The sequence below is a fragment of the Gambusia affinis genome, linkage group LG12 (genome assembly GCF_019740435.1).
Source record: "Gambusia affinis linkage group LG12, SWU_Gaff_1.0, whole genome shotgun sequence".
Taxonomy (NCBI): domain Eukaryota; kingdom Metazoa; phylum Chordata; class Actinopteri; order Cyprinodontiformes; family Poeciliidae; genus Gambusia; species Gambusia affinis.
The window spans coordinates 21,891,094-21,908,435 of record NC_057879.1 but is presented as its reverse complement, the minus strand read 5'-3'; the positions used below and the strand labels follow the sequence as shown (position 1 = coordinate 21,908,435).

Here is a 17,342-nt window from a genome sequence, read left to right as displayed (position 1 = left end):
TAAATACAGAACAATTTTTAAAAAAGCAACCAGGACATTTTTATTTTATTTAAAAGCATTAAGGACAAGTTAAATTAGTTTTATCTTATTTATTCAGCCTTTAACATGCATTTTGAGATGAGACAAAATCAACTCCTTTAGCCAATTTAAACAGCCTAATTCAAAGAAATATGTAACATTTAACTGTATAAATTACTTAATCTCTGTGAAACCTTAATTTCAATATACTTTGAAATAATACACAACTTTCACTACTCTGAATGTTTGATTATTTACATCTAAATTGGATTTTTCTAATTTGACTAAGGCTTCGTTCACACTGCAGCCTGAAGTGACCCAATTCCTATTTTTGGTCAAATCGGGATTTTTTTTGGCATGGTCGTTCACCCATACAAGTATATGCGGTTTATATGTGTGAACGGCAAACGACCTGAAACTGTCCTGCATGCGCAGTAGAGGGCGCAATAACGTCTGAGTGTGTCGACCGCTATATGAGGAAGAAGTGCTCAGTGTTTGTGGAAGTTAACATGGATGCTAACGGTGGAGCTTAGCTTACGATTTTGAAGTTCTTGTCCGATCGGAGCAGCACAGTAACAACGTAATCCTCATTATTGTCCGCCATGATTGCTGTTTTTCTTTATCACGACTTCACTTTATCAAGTTACGACTTGATAAACATCGTAACGTTTGTCATCTGGACCTGGCCGTTAGGATTCAGGTCACTTTCGAAACGATCGGATACGTATCGGATATCCAAGTGTCCTGGGTTGCATTCGACAAAAATAAATAAATTAATCCGACCTGTGTTGTTCAGACTGTCATAAAAAGATCAGTTACAGGTCGCATAACGGCAAAGTTGTCTGGACACGACACATAAAAACCGAACTATTCTAAAAACTGACTCAAAAGGTTTCTGAGAAAATCTGACACATTAATTACTTTTTTATATATATCATAAGTAAGTAGTAGGTATTCCTACATGAACGATGTTCAATGACAGTTTAACAGCCAGTTATGGTTCCTAGAAGGAGGCTCTGCTCATCGTCAGACTTTAAATAACCGTCCGAGCAGCAATCTGTCTGTGGCAGCAGCTCCATTTATAGCTGTGGGTTTCTCCTTTCTGTCTTCTTCTCCTCCATCTTCTCCCCCTGTTTGTCATATGGTAATGCAAGACAAAATCTGAATGATTTTATTAGTTGGTGAGGCTAAGCCGGCGTGCAGAAGGCTGCCTTGTTTTTGTTTTTTGTTTTTTATCCCGGCTTTGCATGCGATGTGCACTGCAGTATTAGCTGCAGGACAGATTTCCACGCTGGGCAGCCAGATGCTTTTCTCCCTCCCCTTTGGTGTTTTTTTTTGAAGTGTCAGAATGCAAGGCGAGAAGACGCGTTGGTGTGAAGCAGCATCGTGTTGCAAAGCACACTGCATCATGTTTATCAGGAAATGTTTTCAGTCTGTATTTATGTGGGATAATTCCCAGTATGCATTTCTGTTATTTTAATCTACAATCTAATGCATAGATTAACCCCCTTCTTATCTTATTTCTGACTCTTCTTTTAGCAAAAATAATCAAGTACCAATCATATCATAAACATTAATGTTCTCTACTTGGTTTTGTCTCAATGTTGGTGTTCTTGATCATCTTTTTTTAATTTGCAGCATCATTAATGATCTAGGAGAGCATTTAAAAAACTTAATTTTCTCTTTTTTTAGACTGCACTGAGGCGACGCGGAAGCAGGGAAGCTTTTAAGGACAAGAAATCCTCGAGTCAGGTAAAAAAATAAAATCCCTTTTACTTGAACTGTGTTATGCGGTAGGTATACATCGTCAGCCTTATAAAAACAATTGAAGGTGAAATCTGGGAGTAAAAACCTCCCCACAATTCTTGTTTTTTAAAGTAAAATATTGGATATCTTAGAGTGGCAGCATCTTCCACGAACTAACCCATTTAATAAATTAGAATATTATTGTAAAGGTGATTTATTTCAGCACTGCAACCACTAATCCTACATATTAGTTTTTTAATCCTAAAGTGTAAAATCAATATGGTTTTAGTGGAAGCTAATGCTGCAGCTCTAACTTTTATTTAGATTATGTCTGAACCCTTGAAAGAGTACAATCCTTGAGTACATATTTATTTTTAACATTTTAATTTACATGCTCTATAATACCCTTATATGTCATGTTTATGTGTATATCTCCATTCTCCGTTTTATTTTGTTCCTGTATGTTTCTTGTTTTAAATAAAGTTATTGGTTGAAAAAAAGAGAGGAAATTGAACTGCTGCATAAACTTTGAAATAAGAACATGAATATAACGTACATAACATAACCTACTTGATAACCAGAAGTTCAAGACAGATGTCAAATTTTATTGAGCTCAAAGTTTACAAAAGAAAAATTAGCACTTTATAATTTATTTGGAAAAGTTATTTAGGGGAAGCTAAGTGCGCTAAATGTTTTGAGATTTATCAAAAGCGCTAAAGAACAAGTCTAAAAATTTGGAGTGGCCATTTCTGAAGGCTCTGAGCTTCCGCCTCACAGAGCACTCCTTCAGACTAGCAGCAGCAATTAGCAAACACCTGGTGGGACTGCGCATCTGCTGAGCTCATTTTATGAGCTACATCTCAGTGAAATGTTGGTGAGAACATTGCTAAAGGGTTAATAGAGGAGCGATGTTATGTTGACTTCCTGAAGGGGCCGTTTCAGAAAGAAAAGGGGCTTCTTAAAGAGACAGAGACACATTTTCAAGGCTTTAAATTACAAAGTCATATTTCTTTCTAAATCTTTTTTTTTTTTTTTTTTTACCCCTCCAGGGGGTCTTTTTGTGGGCTCTAATGTCCCTTTATACACAGGTAGGCTGACAGGAAGGGGGAGGGAGAGGAGGGAAGACATGCGGCAAATGTCGCCGGGTCCGGGAGTCGAACCCGCGCCGGCCGCGTTGAGGACTCAAGGCCTCCAAATATGGGTCTTGCTATCCCCTACGCCACCAGGGCACTCCCTTTTTAAATCCTATTTGACATATAAAGCAACTAAAGTTCCTTGATTGTGCTATAAAATGTCACTCTGCCAATTGAAATCTCAACTTTGCCATCCTCCAGTCCTGACCTGCCTCGTCTTTATTCGCAGGAGGATAGTGCAGACCTTCGGTGCCAGCTCCAGTTCGCCAAAGAGGAATCTGGCCTCATGAGGAAGAAGATGGCAAAGCTGGGTCGCGAGAAGGATGAACTTGAACAGGAATTGCAGAAGTACAAATCAGTTTACGGAGACATTGACAGCCCTCTTCCCCTGACAGAGTGCGCAGGCGGCGGCCCTCATACGACTCGAGAGGCGGAGCTCCGACTGCGCCTGAAGCTGGTGGAGGAGGAAGCCAACATCCTGGGGAGGAAGATCGTGGAGCTGGAGGTGGAAAACCGCAGCCTGCGAGCGGAGAACGAAGACATCCGCAGTCAGTACGAAAGAGACTGCTTTGGGCGGGAACCGTTCGCCAGCATGCCCTCGTCTCCTTACGGCGGAGACCCGTTGGAGTCCGCGGGTGAACTGCGGCGACATCTCCAGTTCGTCGAAGAGGAAGCAGAACTTCTGCGCCGATCCATCTCCGAGATCGAGGACCACAACAGGCAGCTGACGTCTGAACTCAATCGTTTCAAGTTTGGCCCCAGCAGCATCTCCGGCGCTGACGAAGGCGTTGAGGCGGGATTGTTTAAATCTGGGAATGGGGGCGGCGGTAACGGCTCCAGCTGTGGGTTGATGATGGAGGAGCTTAAATCGGCGCGGATGCAGATCAACGAGCTTAGTGGGAAGGTGATGAAGCTCCAGTACGAGAACCGAGTCCTCATGTCCAACGTCCAGCGCTGCGACCTGGCCGCGCACCTCGGCCTTCGCACCGGGAGCCCTCGAGACAGCGACGCGGAGAGTGACGCCGGCCGGCGAGAGGCTGCAGAAGAGGAGGAAACGGGCCGACTTCTTCTCCTACAGCCAAAACGGGAGGGTCCAGTTGGCGGAGAGAGTGACTCTGAAGACCTGTTTGAGAAAACGGGAACCACGTCGGGGTTGGGAAGCATCAAACCCTCGGATGGCAGCGACCTGAGCGCCGTTGAGCTCGCCAATCGCAGAAGGGAGGAGCGGGAGTCGTTCGCCAACGTGAAAAGAGAGGCCGACCGGCTGGGGAAGACCGTCGATCGTCTGATCACTGACACAGACAGTCTGATCTTCGAAGGCCGGCTGCTGGTGACCACAGGGGAGAGCCTGGAAGGCGGATCCAAACCGGACTCTCAAGTTCTGGACACCATCAACACTCGCATGAAGGCTTTCCGTACAGAACTGCACATCTTCATGGAGAAGCTGGACCACGTAGGAGACGGGCTGAGAGAGAGGACCGACGATCTGTCTCCAATGCCGAACCTCACAGAGTCCAGCAGCTTCCTGTCTACCGTTACGTCCATGTCCCGCGACTCTCCTATCGGCACCTTCGGAAGAGACCTGGTCACAGACTTCCAGGTTAGTCCAAGACACTTTACTGCGGTTCTGTTCAATCTAGGGGACATTTTTACTTTAATTTTCATTTCTTCTGCTGCTTTATTTCCTTGTAAAAGCATAAAAGGAAAAACATTTCTAATGACCGGCTCAAGGAAAGTCCTCTTAGGCTCTTACATTTATACTAGAGCTTAAACGATTCATCAAATTACTCATGATTAATCAATTATTGAAATAATCATCACCTAATTTAGTAATCAATTAATCATTAACTGGAGTACACAGACTCCGAAAAAGGTAATTTTCAGAAAGAAGAAAATATTAAGATGAGTAAATAAGCCAAAACTGCACATAATTATATACACTTTCCATTAAAAATAAAGCAAACCCTATTTTATCTGTTATACCCAAAACTCATCAAGTAGCAGTTTTAGCTTCACCAAGTTCAAAATATGTCAAAAAAAAAACAAAAAACACCAAAAATCTTCTATTTACCATCTTTTCCTGTCCAATTATTTTTTTTAAAATGAATCAACAAATTATAAGTGAAGCACAAAACACTTGTGCTTTTCATGTGATGTTAGAAGCAGTTTAAATGCAGAAGCATCTTTTGCTACAAATGATTAAACGTACACTAAAGGAATGCTATGCTATTGCATTTTAGGCAATGAAATCTTCAGTTTCTTATACAAGAAAAATAATTTTATTTTTTTTGGCATCTCCTAATGTATTTGTAATATTTAAATGTAAAATCTGCAGAATGTGCCAGTTTATTTTAATTTGATTTATCGCTTAATTGTCAGTACAATCGACAACTAAAATAATCGTTAGCTACATCCCTAATTTATTCCATTTCCAATCTTAAAAGGATCATCTCAACATTAAACAACATTGATTTGTCCCTGTCTTTACTTGCGTAGCAGATCAATCCAGATATATGGCTAATGATGGGTAAAATCATTTTAAATTTATTTGAGTCTGCATTAAACTTTCCCAAGTGTTCAGTCATTAGAGGAGCATTTAAGGCCAAAATCAACCAGATGAGTGCTTGAGTCAGCAGTGTGTGTGGAAAAAAATCAGTTCTAATTAAAGATGGTGGCAACAGTGTGCAGCAACCTGCACAGACAGACCCGACAAAGGGAAACTCATTAAGTTGGAGGAAAATTTGATCTACTACAGTGTCTCAGATTTGTTTTCTAGCCTGTCTTTAAATAAAATGGGTTCATGACATTTTAATAGCGCTTCATTGTCGGGCAGATTTAAGAAGATTATTAAAATTTCAGTTTACAAGATGACACCGTCATCACTCTTCTCTGCAGAAGAAGTGCAACTAAAATACTTTCTAATTGTTTTTTCTCCACTAAACCAGAGCTAGTTTTTGTATTGCACTAGTTAGTGTTTGCACATCCTTAAAAAGTCTCAAATTAAGACTTTAGAATGTCTTTGAAGCATTAAAAGATTAAAATACATTGTCTATAAATGTATTAGTCATGATTTAAATGTTGTCTTGGCATGACTATTTAATCTAGTAGTATTTTATGTAGTTCCTCGCAGGACTTTTCTGTCAGGCTGCTAATATAACCTTGCTAGCTAGTTAGCTAAGTCTTTTACGTCTATCTTTTGTTTAGTGCAAATGTTTTGGCTGTTCGTCTTTGCAATTGGCTCGTGTCTGTAGCCAACTCATATCAGGTGCATTCTGTTCAAAAAAGCTTGACACTTTGGGAGTTTATTACATAGAAAGCATAACAAAATATGCATTTTTTTTCAGTAAATTTCTGTCTTAATACAGGCATTAAATTTAATTCAGAATGGTCTTAAAACGGTCGTAAATGTGAAGTGGTGAAACCTGCAAAATTCCTAAATTACTGTAAAAAAATCTTTTATTTTGAGGTAGAGCTGGCAAACTACAAAAATAAAATAAAATTCCAAGATGGAATCAGAAACTGAAGTATCAATACTAGCACGCGTTTATCAATCCTATTGGTATCGGATTGATAAAAGCGTGCTACTGATACCAAATTGGTATTATTATTATTATCTATATTTTGGATTCTTTTGTTCACTTTGGTTGAAGTTGGAGATTGTAACTTCTATAAAAAAATTGTTTTTTGTTGTTTTTTTTAACATATTTGTTAAAATTGTCACCATATTGTGACAGTTTATGAGATAGATAATCTGTGAAAAGATCAATTTCCTTCTTCTCCCGGAGCTATTATTGCCGTCTGAAGAAATGCACCACTCCCACTCAAAAACAACCAATCAGAGCCAGGTGAAGGGTCTTAGCGCTGTCAATCAACCTCATAAACATGCTGCTATATCTGCTAATGGTGGAGAAACTACTTCCTGTTACTGGAGAACTGTTAATCTGCTGTCATCAGTGGACATGCTAAGTAGCCTTAGCATTCATGATGGGCTCTGCTGACGGGAAGAAGATTGACAGCGCTAAGACCCACCTTTTGTTCCGATTAGTTGCTTTTTGTTATCGCTGGGAAAGCTTCATTTATTTTCTCTCATTAGACCGTCACAACAAATGTGAAAATATTTCTATAAAAGTTACATACTGCGGTTTAAGCATTTCCAAATCATTTAGAAGAGTTATCTTACTGTAATGTGGTACTAAAGCTGAAGTGTTGATATTTATTTTTAGTTTTATTTATTTTTATTAAGGCCAGTAAAACTGGCCTTAATGTTTCATTGCGAAGGGAAAGAAAAAATCACCCTGAAAAATTGGATGTTGTCAAAAATGTGGTAGGCCCCTGTTGACCTTCAGTCTCAGGTTGCTTCATGATAAGCCACCCAGCTCTGCCACACTGGCAATAGACACCACTTCTCCTCAGTCCCACTGCCACCGCCATCGCTTCCTGCTGCCGCTGCATCCACATCTGCATCTCCATGCACATCCTCATAGCCAGCAGCCTTGCCTGCCTGTCCGCCTCCCTGCACTCACTGTCTGCAGCCTTCCTGCTTCCAGTCCCCCGGGACGCTGAGCGGAGTTTGCTTGGTGTGAATGGAGTAAGTACTGAACGGGTTACAGCAGCTTCTTCCATCTGGCTCAGCTTTCTGGGCCTCCTTCTGAATTTGTTGCATGGTAAAAATTTATCTTTAACATTCTGCTGCCTTATTCTGATCTAGGGTTGGGCAATTATCGTTTATCGTGATGAATTTCTTGTCATGATTTTGTTGTCACAATAACTCCAGTTAATGTTTAAAATACTATTTTTTCTACAGTTTTTTCCATAAGAGCATCAAGAAATATCAGTAAATTCAAAAATATTACATTTATCGATGAAGTTTTGGTCCAAAATAATTGTTTGATTTATTAGAAGAGAAAAAGATTTGTTTTTTAATTTACCATATTGGTTTATGTTTAAATACTAAAGGTTTGATATGTATGTTCCTATTAATTGAATGACAAGAGTAGGAGTGGGCAATTATTGAATAGTTTATAGTTTGTAATGATACATTTCTTGTCATGATAAGATTTTCGATTTATTGTTGTCACTATAAATTCCAGTTGATGTTTAAAATAAAGTTTTTTCCACAGTTTTTCCATAAGAGCGTCAATAAATACCAGTTCTGTTTAAATAAACGTGAAGGAAATATACCTAACGCTCAGACTTATTGATGAAGTTTTGGTCCAATAAAATTATGTTTGAATTATTTGAAGATGAAAATATTTATATTTTATTTTCCCATATTGGTTAATGTTTAAATAGTAAAGGTTTGATATGTGTGTACATGGTTAATTAGCCTGAGCAAAGTACAATTTTAAGCAGAAATTACTTTATGATTTTTAGTTTGATTGTAGATTTTAACCATAAATCTTGTTGTAAAACAATGTATGCTGGATTCTTATTTATTGAATAAGAGCAGGTGTTGTGCAAATATTGTATCATCGATTGTTTATCAATTATCGTGACAAATTTCTTAGGATTTATCGTTGTGATGATAAGTTCCAGATAATGTTAAAAAAATGACTAAAATATTATTTTGACTATTTTCTCTACTATTTTTTCACAAGAGCATCAATAAAAATCAGTAAATTTGAAAATATGATTAATTTAAGTCTCCATATGCAGTTTAGTGAAATAAGTTACACTTTAAGTATGTGGCGTCTTGAAAAGAAGCTTATTTCAAATAGAAATGTTTTTCAAGAGCTGGTTATGAATTCTTTGTCATGCAAAATAATTAATATGGTTTCTATTAGAATTTGCATCATTATCACTTTAATACTACAAAAATTTATCCATATTGCCCACTCCTATTCTGACTATAATTTTTTTTTTGCTGCATAAATGGTTTGGCTTTTGTGTGTTTACAATATGTCATGTCACATACTTAGACCTACAGGAGGGAGGTGGTAACTCTGTGGTGTTTTCAGAGACACAGACCGTAAAATGTGAGAAAAATTAACATGTTTAGTGACATTAGTTGCATGGTGCTGTATGAGTGGCCTGTGGAAGAACCGTGTTGCCTGGCATCCTGCTTTCTGTCCATGTTTTACTGCAGCTCAGTGTAAGCAAACATTTCCGTACGGTTTACCTTTCCAGAGCAGCTTCATTATCTCTCTGCTACATGATCAAGCAAACATCTTGTGTTTTTTTTTTTTCAAATCAGTCAGACCCTATTAGAAATACAACAAACTGCTCTTTAAACACATATCACTAGGAGAACCCCGTCTTCTTTGTAGAGAAAGTTTTAAAACTTTCTGAACACTCATTTTGTCTAATGACTTGTTCCTGCTTTGCTTCTCTACCTGAAGGATTTACTGGTTAGTCTGGGAGAAGCTGGGTGGTTTAATCACAGCTAACCGCTGCTTTAACAGTCAGTACTGAGTCCAGATGCTTGTGAAATAAATACATTTGACCAATCAATACAGTCACCAAAGGAACAACAACACTCTTTATAGTGTATTTTTCTCTGATAGACATTTAACTGCAAATTTCATTTTATATTAATGACCTAAAACAAAACAAACTTGAAGAAACTGTTCCAGATCTACTCCTAGATTTAGGGTTAAGTTCTCCACCGAATGAAAATTCAATAATAACGTTTAACTCAGGTTAGCGTCAGCATAAAGTTGTTACATTACAAACAAACAAAAATAAAATGTGTACCATGTTTTATCCATTGTTGGTGACTCAAATGTTAGGCTACATTCACACAGCAGGTCTTAACACTCAGTTCCAGCAAAACTATTCCAGTTTTGCTGAAATAAGTTTTTTGTTTTTTTTGTGTTTATTTTTTACACTGCTAATTAAAATAAGAACAATGTAAGAATGTTACACAGCAGCGCATTAATGGTTGCCACTGTATAGGAATTGATATTAAAGTAATGGGAGCCGACAGTAACATCACAAGATTTTCACAAGTCGAAGGAAGATCCTACGAAAGAAAACACAACTTATAGCAACGACCGTTTGTAGCTCATTGACTGCGACGTCTGTAGAGACGTTTGTTTGGTTATGGAGTTGGAACCAAGATACCTTCGCTCACTGCGATACGTTCACTGACTGCGATACGTTCACTGACACTTCCTTGATTATTTTCATAATTATAATTTTCAATTATTGTTTATCCCGTTGTACATCGTCTGGCTTATTCTGATTGCGAATTATGACACATGTCTGACATCAGTGACGTTAAAGTCAGATGAAATGTGACATGGCTGTTCTGACTGCATACATATTTGATGCAGTGCTACATGTGGACGTGGCACAAATTGGATATTTTTGGGAGGTGAGAAGATTGGGATTGAGCTGCTCAGATTGCCATGAAAAAGCCAGAATTTAGTCACATTTGGGCAAAAAAAATTGGCTTTGAGTCGCATTTGTCTGCTGTGAGCGAAGCCTTAAATTTGAATTGAACTCAAGTCACGTAGACTCTAAAGACCTGAGTCTCAACAGCAGAAGTGATATATTTAAAATTTTATATATATATTAGATTGATTGATTTTGCACCAAAACAAATCAAGCTATCACTAAACTCTATGTGGGAACTTCAACATTTGTCATGCAGCTACACCGGAGAAAGAACAGTGGACCGAACCAAACTTAAAGCCAGCAAACACATTTTAGATAGATCACAAAACTCACTTATGAATGAATTACTCACTAAAAATAAGCCAAATGTAAATAAATCTGGTGCTGGTGAAAAATCAGCTGCTGCTCAAATGCAAGTTTTTATACTCTGTATAAAATTAAAGTTGGTAATTTAATCATGCTCTGTCTTTAAATATCTTAGTTAAAAATCACAAAACATTAATGTTGATCATTTTCAAGTCGTTACGTTGTTGTACATTTGATCAATTCAGGCATTTGTTCCTCCTGTGTATACTTCTTTATTCATTGAAAGAAATCCAACCATACGTATCTAGTTAGTTAATACTTTCAACTTTTTTAGATTTCAGAACACATTAAAATCTAACAAATTCAGAAATTGAAGAAGGTTTTTTCTGTGTACTATTGACAAAAGTAGAAAAAAAAATATTACTTAATATTTTAATTACTTGTTTTTTAATTTGAAATTTACTTTAAATCCAAATGCGTACAGAACTGTGATATTTTTGTATGGTTACACACGTAGTTGATTGGGGATTGTTTGGTTTCAAGTGAGGACATTTGATTAAACTGGCCAATCTCCAAAAACTGTTAAAAAGCCGATACAATGAAAGGCAGCAACACAACAGACCAATCTACTTCATAAGCGTACTATCTGCTTTCTGAACAAACAGACAAGTAACAAGTGCGCTTGGCCTTAAGAAATGAAAAACAAAATGGTTGCTATGACAATTCCAGGGTTTCCATGACAACAGGCGGTAGCAGTAACGTTGACTGTAATGTTTACACATCTTAAAAGTTTAACAAAAATGTATATTAATTATTAAAAGCAGACCAACCCACTTTTTACGACTTTAACTTTTTTGTGATTTTCCTGTGTGATATGAAAAACCTTAACTTTTAAGTTTAAACAGAGGCTTAAGCAAATGAACAAAATGACCAGATTCAAATGCAAAATAGCTTCCTTTACTATAACTACCCTAAAAATATTTTCCTTTAAATAGCAACTACAACACCTTCTATTCGTATCATTTCTTTTTTTTTTTTTTTTTGGATTAGCAGTAATATTGTTGTTTTTGTCATAAAACTTTCACTTAATTTGCCAGTATTTGAAACAAATCCTTTGATAAAATCAAGCTAATTTGGAAAAATGTCTTGGAAAACTTTATAGCCAGATGATAATCATTAATGTTCAAAGCTTCAAAAAGTGCATCTATGCTTTTTCAAACTAAAATTTTAAGGGATTTTTTTAGATGAATGGTATGTGAGTATTTTATTCCTTTGGTGAATGTTTTTTATCTTTGCTAACTTTGTTAGCTTGCAAGCGTTAGTACATTTTAGCAGTCTGAAGGCATGCAACTAATGACTTCCTGCTTACAACTTTAAAAAAGAGGAATCATTAGGAATTTATATTATACTTTTTTTTCTCCTTTGTTCCTTGCTTCTTTGTCTTAGCAAACTAAGCTGGTTAGCTAGTAGTCGTTAGCACATGCTACCACAGTCTCAAGGTATGTAATTTTACAATAAAATTTATTAGGAATTCATAGATATTTTATATTTTTAATATTTCTTTCCATTGAGCAATGCTTTTGTCTTGTCTTGGGAAGCTTTAGCTTTATTGTTAGCTAGTGACTGTTAGCACATGCTAACACAATTAATATGTTAAGAGGTTCTATAGTTTGTAACTTGTTTCTGCTCAAAAATGTCAAATAAAACCCCTATGAATTTTTCAATGCTACAGTTTCTTGATATAATTTGCTTCATACAGACTTTTAGACGCTTTCCTTAGACTTTTGCTTCTGCGGCACACATGACTGTGAGCTGACATGTGTTGGAAAAACCATTAGCGTGCTAGCTCTCGCTCTGCAATTTTCCGTGGTATTTTTCAGCTGTTGGTTTGGACTCATGTATCCCTCATTGCATGCGCTTCATAACAAGTGTTTTGCATTCTTTTCCCCCCGGTTCCCTCTCTTTGTTCCTCTTTGTGTTCCCATCAGATGTTTCAGCCCATGATTTTGTTCATCCTCATTCTCGTTCTCTTCTCATCTCTCTCATACGCCGTCATCTTTAAGTTGGTGTTCCTTTTTGCGCTTTTCTTCGTACTCTAGTCTGACCGTTCTCCACACCGTTCAGTCCTTTAGTTGATTTTTTTTTATTTGCATCCCCTCTCCTGCTTATATTCTTTATCATTTTATTTATTTTTATTTTAATTTCCCCCTCCTGCTTGCTTTCGTTCCTCGGTCCCTTACCCTATTTGGTGTCTTTTGTCTGTTTTGTCCACGATCCACTTCACACATGTCCCCTCCCCCCACCTCTCATCACGACCACGGCCATCCCTGTACCCGTTGCCCACCCTTCTACCCCTTTACCACGGCCACCACCCCTTTACCCTCCCTTCCCATGTCACTCACAGTCCGTTCAGAGGGATGAGCTGGAGTGGCGTCTAGGACAGGAGCGAGGCGTGGAGCCCCAGAGCCAGATTGGGGGCCCGGCCCAGAGCAGGGGAGCCACGGGACTCCCCATGTACCACAGACCCCTGGCTTTAAGAATAGAGGTCAGTGCCTCCTCCCTCCTCTATTTCTCCTCTTCACCGCCAGTTTAGGCCCTCTGCCAGGTCTTAACACATGGATCCGAACAGGTTTTGAGACGGATGCTGTTTTAATTTAATTGCTCCCTCAACTAAAATGATTCAGAGCAAAATGTGACTTAAAGCTTTCAGGTTGGAGTGAGCAGCCGTCTAATGAAGCTCCACAGGGTTTAATTAATTTTTAAGTAGAATTTGAAAATAATCTGAAGCTTTTAATGCTTAACGTACACTGTAAAAAAAAAAATACAAGTCACTAATTTAACATCTGTGTTAAATGATTTAATATAACATCTGTGGTTGCCAGAATGTTACTGTTCTGGTGAAATCCATTCTGGTAAAATTTGTGTTTATACGTCAAAATTCTGGCAACCACAGCTGCTGGTATTTTACCGTATTTATACGTTAAAATTCTGTTGCTCTTCATATATCTGGAGAGGGATTTTATAGTGTATTGTAAATGTAAGCACAATCTATTTTCTCCTAAAACATGGATCAAAATAATGATTATATATATTTTAGTTCGATAAGATGGGGATTCTGTGAGGGAGCAAAAATCTTTGTAGATTAATAAAAATGATGAAAATGTATTTTTTTGTCATTTTCCATCAGCTAGCTGCTGATATTCTGCCGTAAATTAAAGAAGTTTTTTTTATTTTCAATTTTAAAGTGCATTTATGTATAGTGCATGTGTCAAACTCAGGGCCGGCCCAAGCCTTTTTAGGGCCCTAAGCAGATTTTTATTTGAGGTCACCCTACTGCCCCATACAGCTTCAGTTTTAGTTTTATTCATTTCCCAGAGGGAAACTGGTTTACAGTTGGCATCGAAATACACAAACGGAAAACATCACATACTACGATTATGAAATATGTATTTAAAAAACCTACAAAGTGGTCTGGATCCAGTTGAAGCCAGGGAGATTAATCTCAGAAACGGCTGTAGAAATTAAAGAAACCCTAATTCGCAGATTTCTGATCTTCGGCATCGTAAAGCGTTGATCAGATGGAAGAAGATCGAACTCTCTAGACGGGATGTTAAAAATCAGTTTAGCCTTATCTGATCACACCACTGCTGTGGATGTCATGCATATTGATTTAACCTTACAGGAGTAACAAACACACCCAAAAATTGAAATTGAAATGCAGATTGGTATTTAAGTGTGTCATATTATTTTAAGTGTTTGAAAGTAACATTAGCAGATAAATACTAAATTTAGAGTAAACAAGTTACACAGCAGCACAACATCATCAGGAAGAAATTAACTATAATCTGTTTAACAGCTATAAAAAATACCTAGAAATTGTATTTTCATGTGTAACCGCTTTTAGTTAGCAGTTAAGGTAAAGTTTAAAAATTAAAATTGACATGTTGAGAACCACAGTCACATTATTTACTCACATAGCTGTGAAGTCAGTATTCAGAAGTTATTTTTGGGAGCTGGTGAAACTAAAATAGCTCTAATGTTTTGTATTAAACTTTTATGAATACTATTATCTATTATTAGTAGTTCCTTCTTTCACTTTTTCATGCTTTTCTTGATTTTTTTTAGATATAAAAACTATGTTTTGTATTGACTACCAGCCACTTTGTGCAAGCTACGGGAACGTTTTGCACCTACTTTGAAAGCCAGTGATTTAAAATACTTATTTACAATCCACCTCCTGTTTACTGTAAAGAAGTCAGTAATCTAGACATATTTTTATAAATCAATTTACCCAAACAGGGATCTGAATCACAAACGATGGAAATAGTTTATGTATGTGATTTATAAATTCTTAAATTGTGAAATATGTAATAAATTAAGCTTACAGTTAACATATTTTTATGATTTTTAATTGTTATAGTTCAGCAAAATATTTAATTAGCTGGTATGCAGTGGTTAATTACATGGACACAAACCTGTTGAGCATAAAAATAGAAGTCGAAATGGGTGTCCAAATTGAGCCAAAACTATTATCATCATTATTAGCAAATATTAGAGCCTCTCAGGCTCGTTTTGTGTAATTTTTACAGTGTGATTAGTTTTGGTCTAATTTAGATTTTGCGGTTTGTTTGAATAGGGTGAAATTCAGTTAGCTCTCTTACAAAACCTTAAAAATGCCCCCAAAATTTATCGCGTTTGACATTCAAGCAACAATCACTTGACTATAAACACAATCTCACCTCTATGGAGGATGTCTCTGTCAAAACAAGTGTATGTACAAGTAAATGTGTACAGAAAAAAACTTCAAATATGTCAAATCAAATATATAAAAGGGATTGTATGTTTTGTTTGTGAAGGAATTTCTTAAGAATAAAAGAGCACATGTTGGCTTGTACATACATTTTCATGTGTTTTGACAGCTATTTTTCTCCATACATTCCCGTCACATTTACTAATGTCACATCCCCATAGCTACTGATGGTTTAATTTTAATCTCTTTTTTTATTTGTTTGTTTTTTCCTGTACGTTTCATACCTGCAGTGACAGTTTGGATTACAGTCGTTCTGCTGCCGGTTTTTTGTCCTTCAAGGCGTCGGCAGCTAAAATCTGCTGTTGATGTGACTGTTGGAGCTATCAGAGCTGAGTCTGCACACATTTCACCCCAAAGCGAAGCGATGCCCCCTGGCGCCGGTCCACCACCGAACAGACTCACTTTCCATACTCAACTGATTAAACTAAACATTTAAATACAGACTCTGCACCATGTATCTCTTGTTTTTAGCGACTTAGGCCATTCATAATAACCGGCTGATGTTTGTGTTTATAGAGTTACGTAATGCTGGCAGTGGTGATGCGGCACATTGCTGCTGTAGTCACAGTTATAGCACATTCATGTGGACTTTTTGTTCATCTCCTGTGCTTTCAGCAGCAGCTTAATCTGTGGGGTGAAATAAATGAATGGGTGAATGGGAAAGCAGCTTGGATATGGCAGGATTAGCACCGCGCAGTCAGCATGTGTGATTTGCATTTCATTTGACATTGGACTTGACAGGGAGGTGATGCCGGGTCAGGACAAACCGAGGAGCTCAATTTACCGACGGCACAAACTGAAGAGGTGCAGAGATGGAAACTAAAAATGTAACATTAATTCTGTGGGTTAAATTTAACTATGTGGTTATTACTTTTTAACACTAGTGATCACATCCATATTCATAAAAATACATAAAAGCAAATAAGAGAAGTTCTTTCTTGAGCTGCATTATTCAACCTGCAACATTGATCAGAAGTACATTTATTTGCACCTAAAAAAGAAGAAAGTTGCATAAGAAAATACTTTCATATATGGATTACAGCTAATAAACGGCCAAAATTCAGTTTCTCTGAAAAACTATTAGGTCAGTGTTTTTCAAGGTGGGGGGCATGGGCGCCTGGAGGTCCACCTACAGGCATATAGCGGCCCAAGAAAGCTGTAAGGAAGATGAGAATTTTTTAAAAATGTAATAAATTGTTTAATCACACATTTTTAGTCATGTTTAAAAATTTAAATCTAACCTATCGCCATGTTAGGGCCATTTTAGATAGGAAAAAATAGAGAGTAGTTGTGCCAAAAAAATCTCTGAAATTTAAAAAAAAAGAAGGAGAGTTAAAATTAGCTATAAAAGGTCGTGCTGTGGTGGTGTAGGGGATGGCGCAACCCGTTTGGAGGCCTTGAGTCCTGGACGCGGCCGTCGCGGGTTCGACTCCCGGACCCGATGATATGTGCAGCATGTCTTCCCCCTTTCCTGTCAGCCTACTTTCATATAAGGGACACTAGAGCCCACAAAAGACCCTCTGGAGGAGTTAAAAAAATTGCTAGAAAAAAACTTAAACAATTTAAGATTAAAATTAGACATTTTTGAGAAAAAACTTGCAAATTTGAATTTTTTTTTCTCAAAAATTTCTGAAATTAAATTCTCAAAAATTTAATTCAGTTTTTTTTGTCTTGTTTAATCTAAATTTCTTCTGACAAAGTTGCATTCGGGTTTTGATTACCTGCACGTCATATTCACAGAATTCATGTTCAGTGTTTTTTTTAATTAACGAAGATGCACATGTCTTTAAAAACAACACAGTACCAAATACTTTAATGTAGTAAAACTAAATAAAACATCTTAAACGAGTTATCTGACAAGTTCTCCTCAACTGGCGGTTTCTTTTGCAGTGAATGAACCAACAACAACAAATAAAATCAGCAAGAAAATCCTCATTTTGTCCTTCAAGTGCTTCTTGAATTGTGGTAAAACCTTTGCATGGATCTTAATA

The 17,342-nt window shown here is 37.2% G+C and overlaps 1 protein-coding gene across 4 annotated transcripts in view; it reads left to right on the top strand.

Moving 5' to 3' along the window:
* Positions 1-17,342, top strand: part of LOC122840880 (microtubule cross-linking factor 1) — an 85,361-nt gene that overhangs the window by 33,259 nt on the left and 34,760 nt on the right. For 3 of the 4 annotated variants that reach the window (XM_044133660.1, XM_044133662.1, XM_044133664.1), the window contains 3 exons: positions 1,711-1,770; positions 3,127-4,497; positions 12,946-13,086. In XM_044133660.1, coding sequence (XP_043989595.1) covers positions 1,711-1,770; positions 3,127-4,497; positions 12,946-13,086 — 1,572 coding nt within the window. The remainder of the gene's footprint in view (positions 1-1,710; positions 1,771-3,126; positions 4,498-12,945; positions 13,087-17,342) is intronic. The other variant, XM_044133661.1, reaches the window with a different exon arrangement.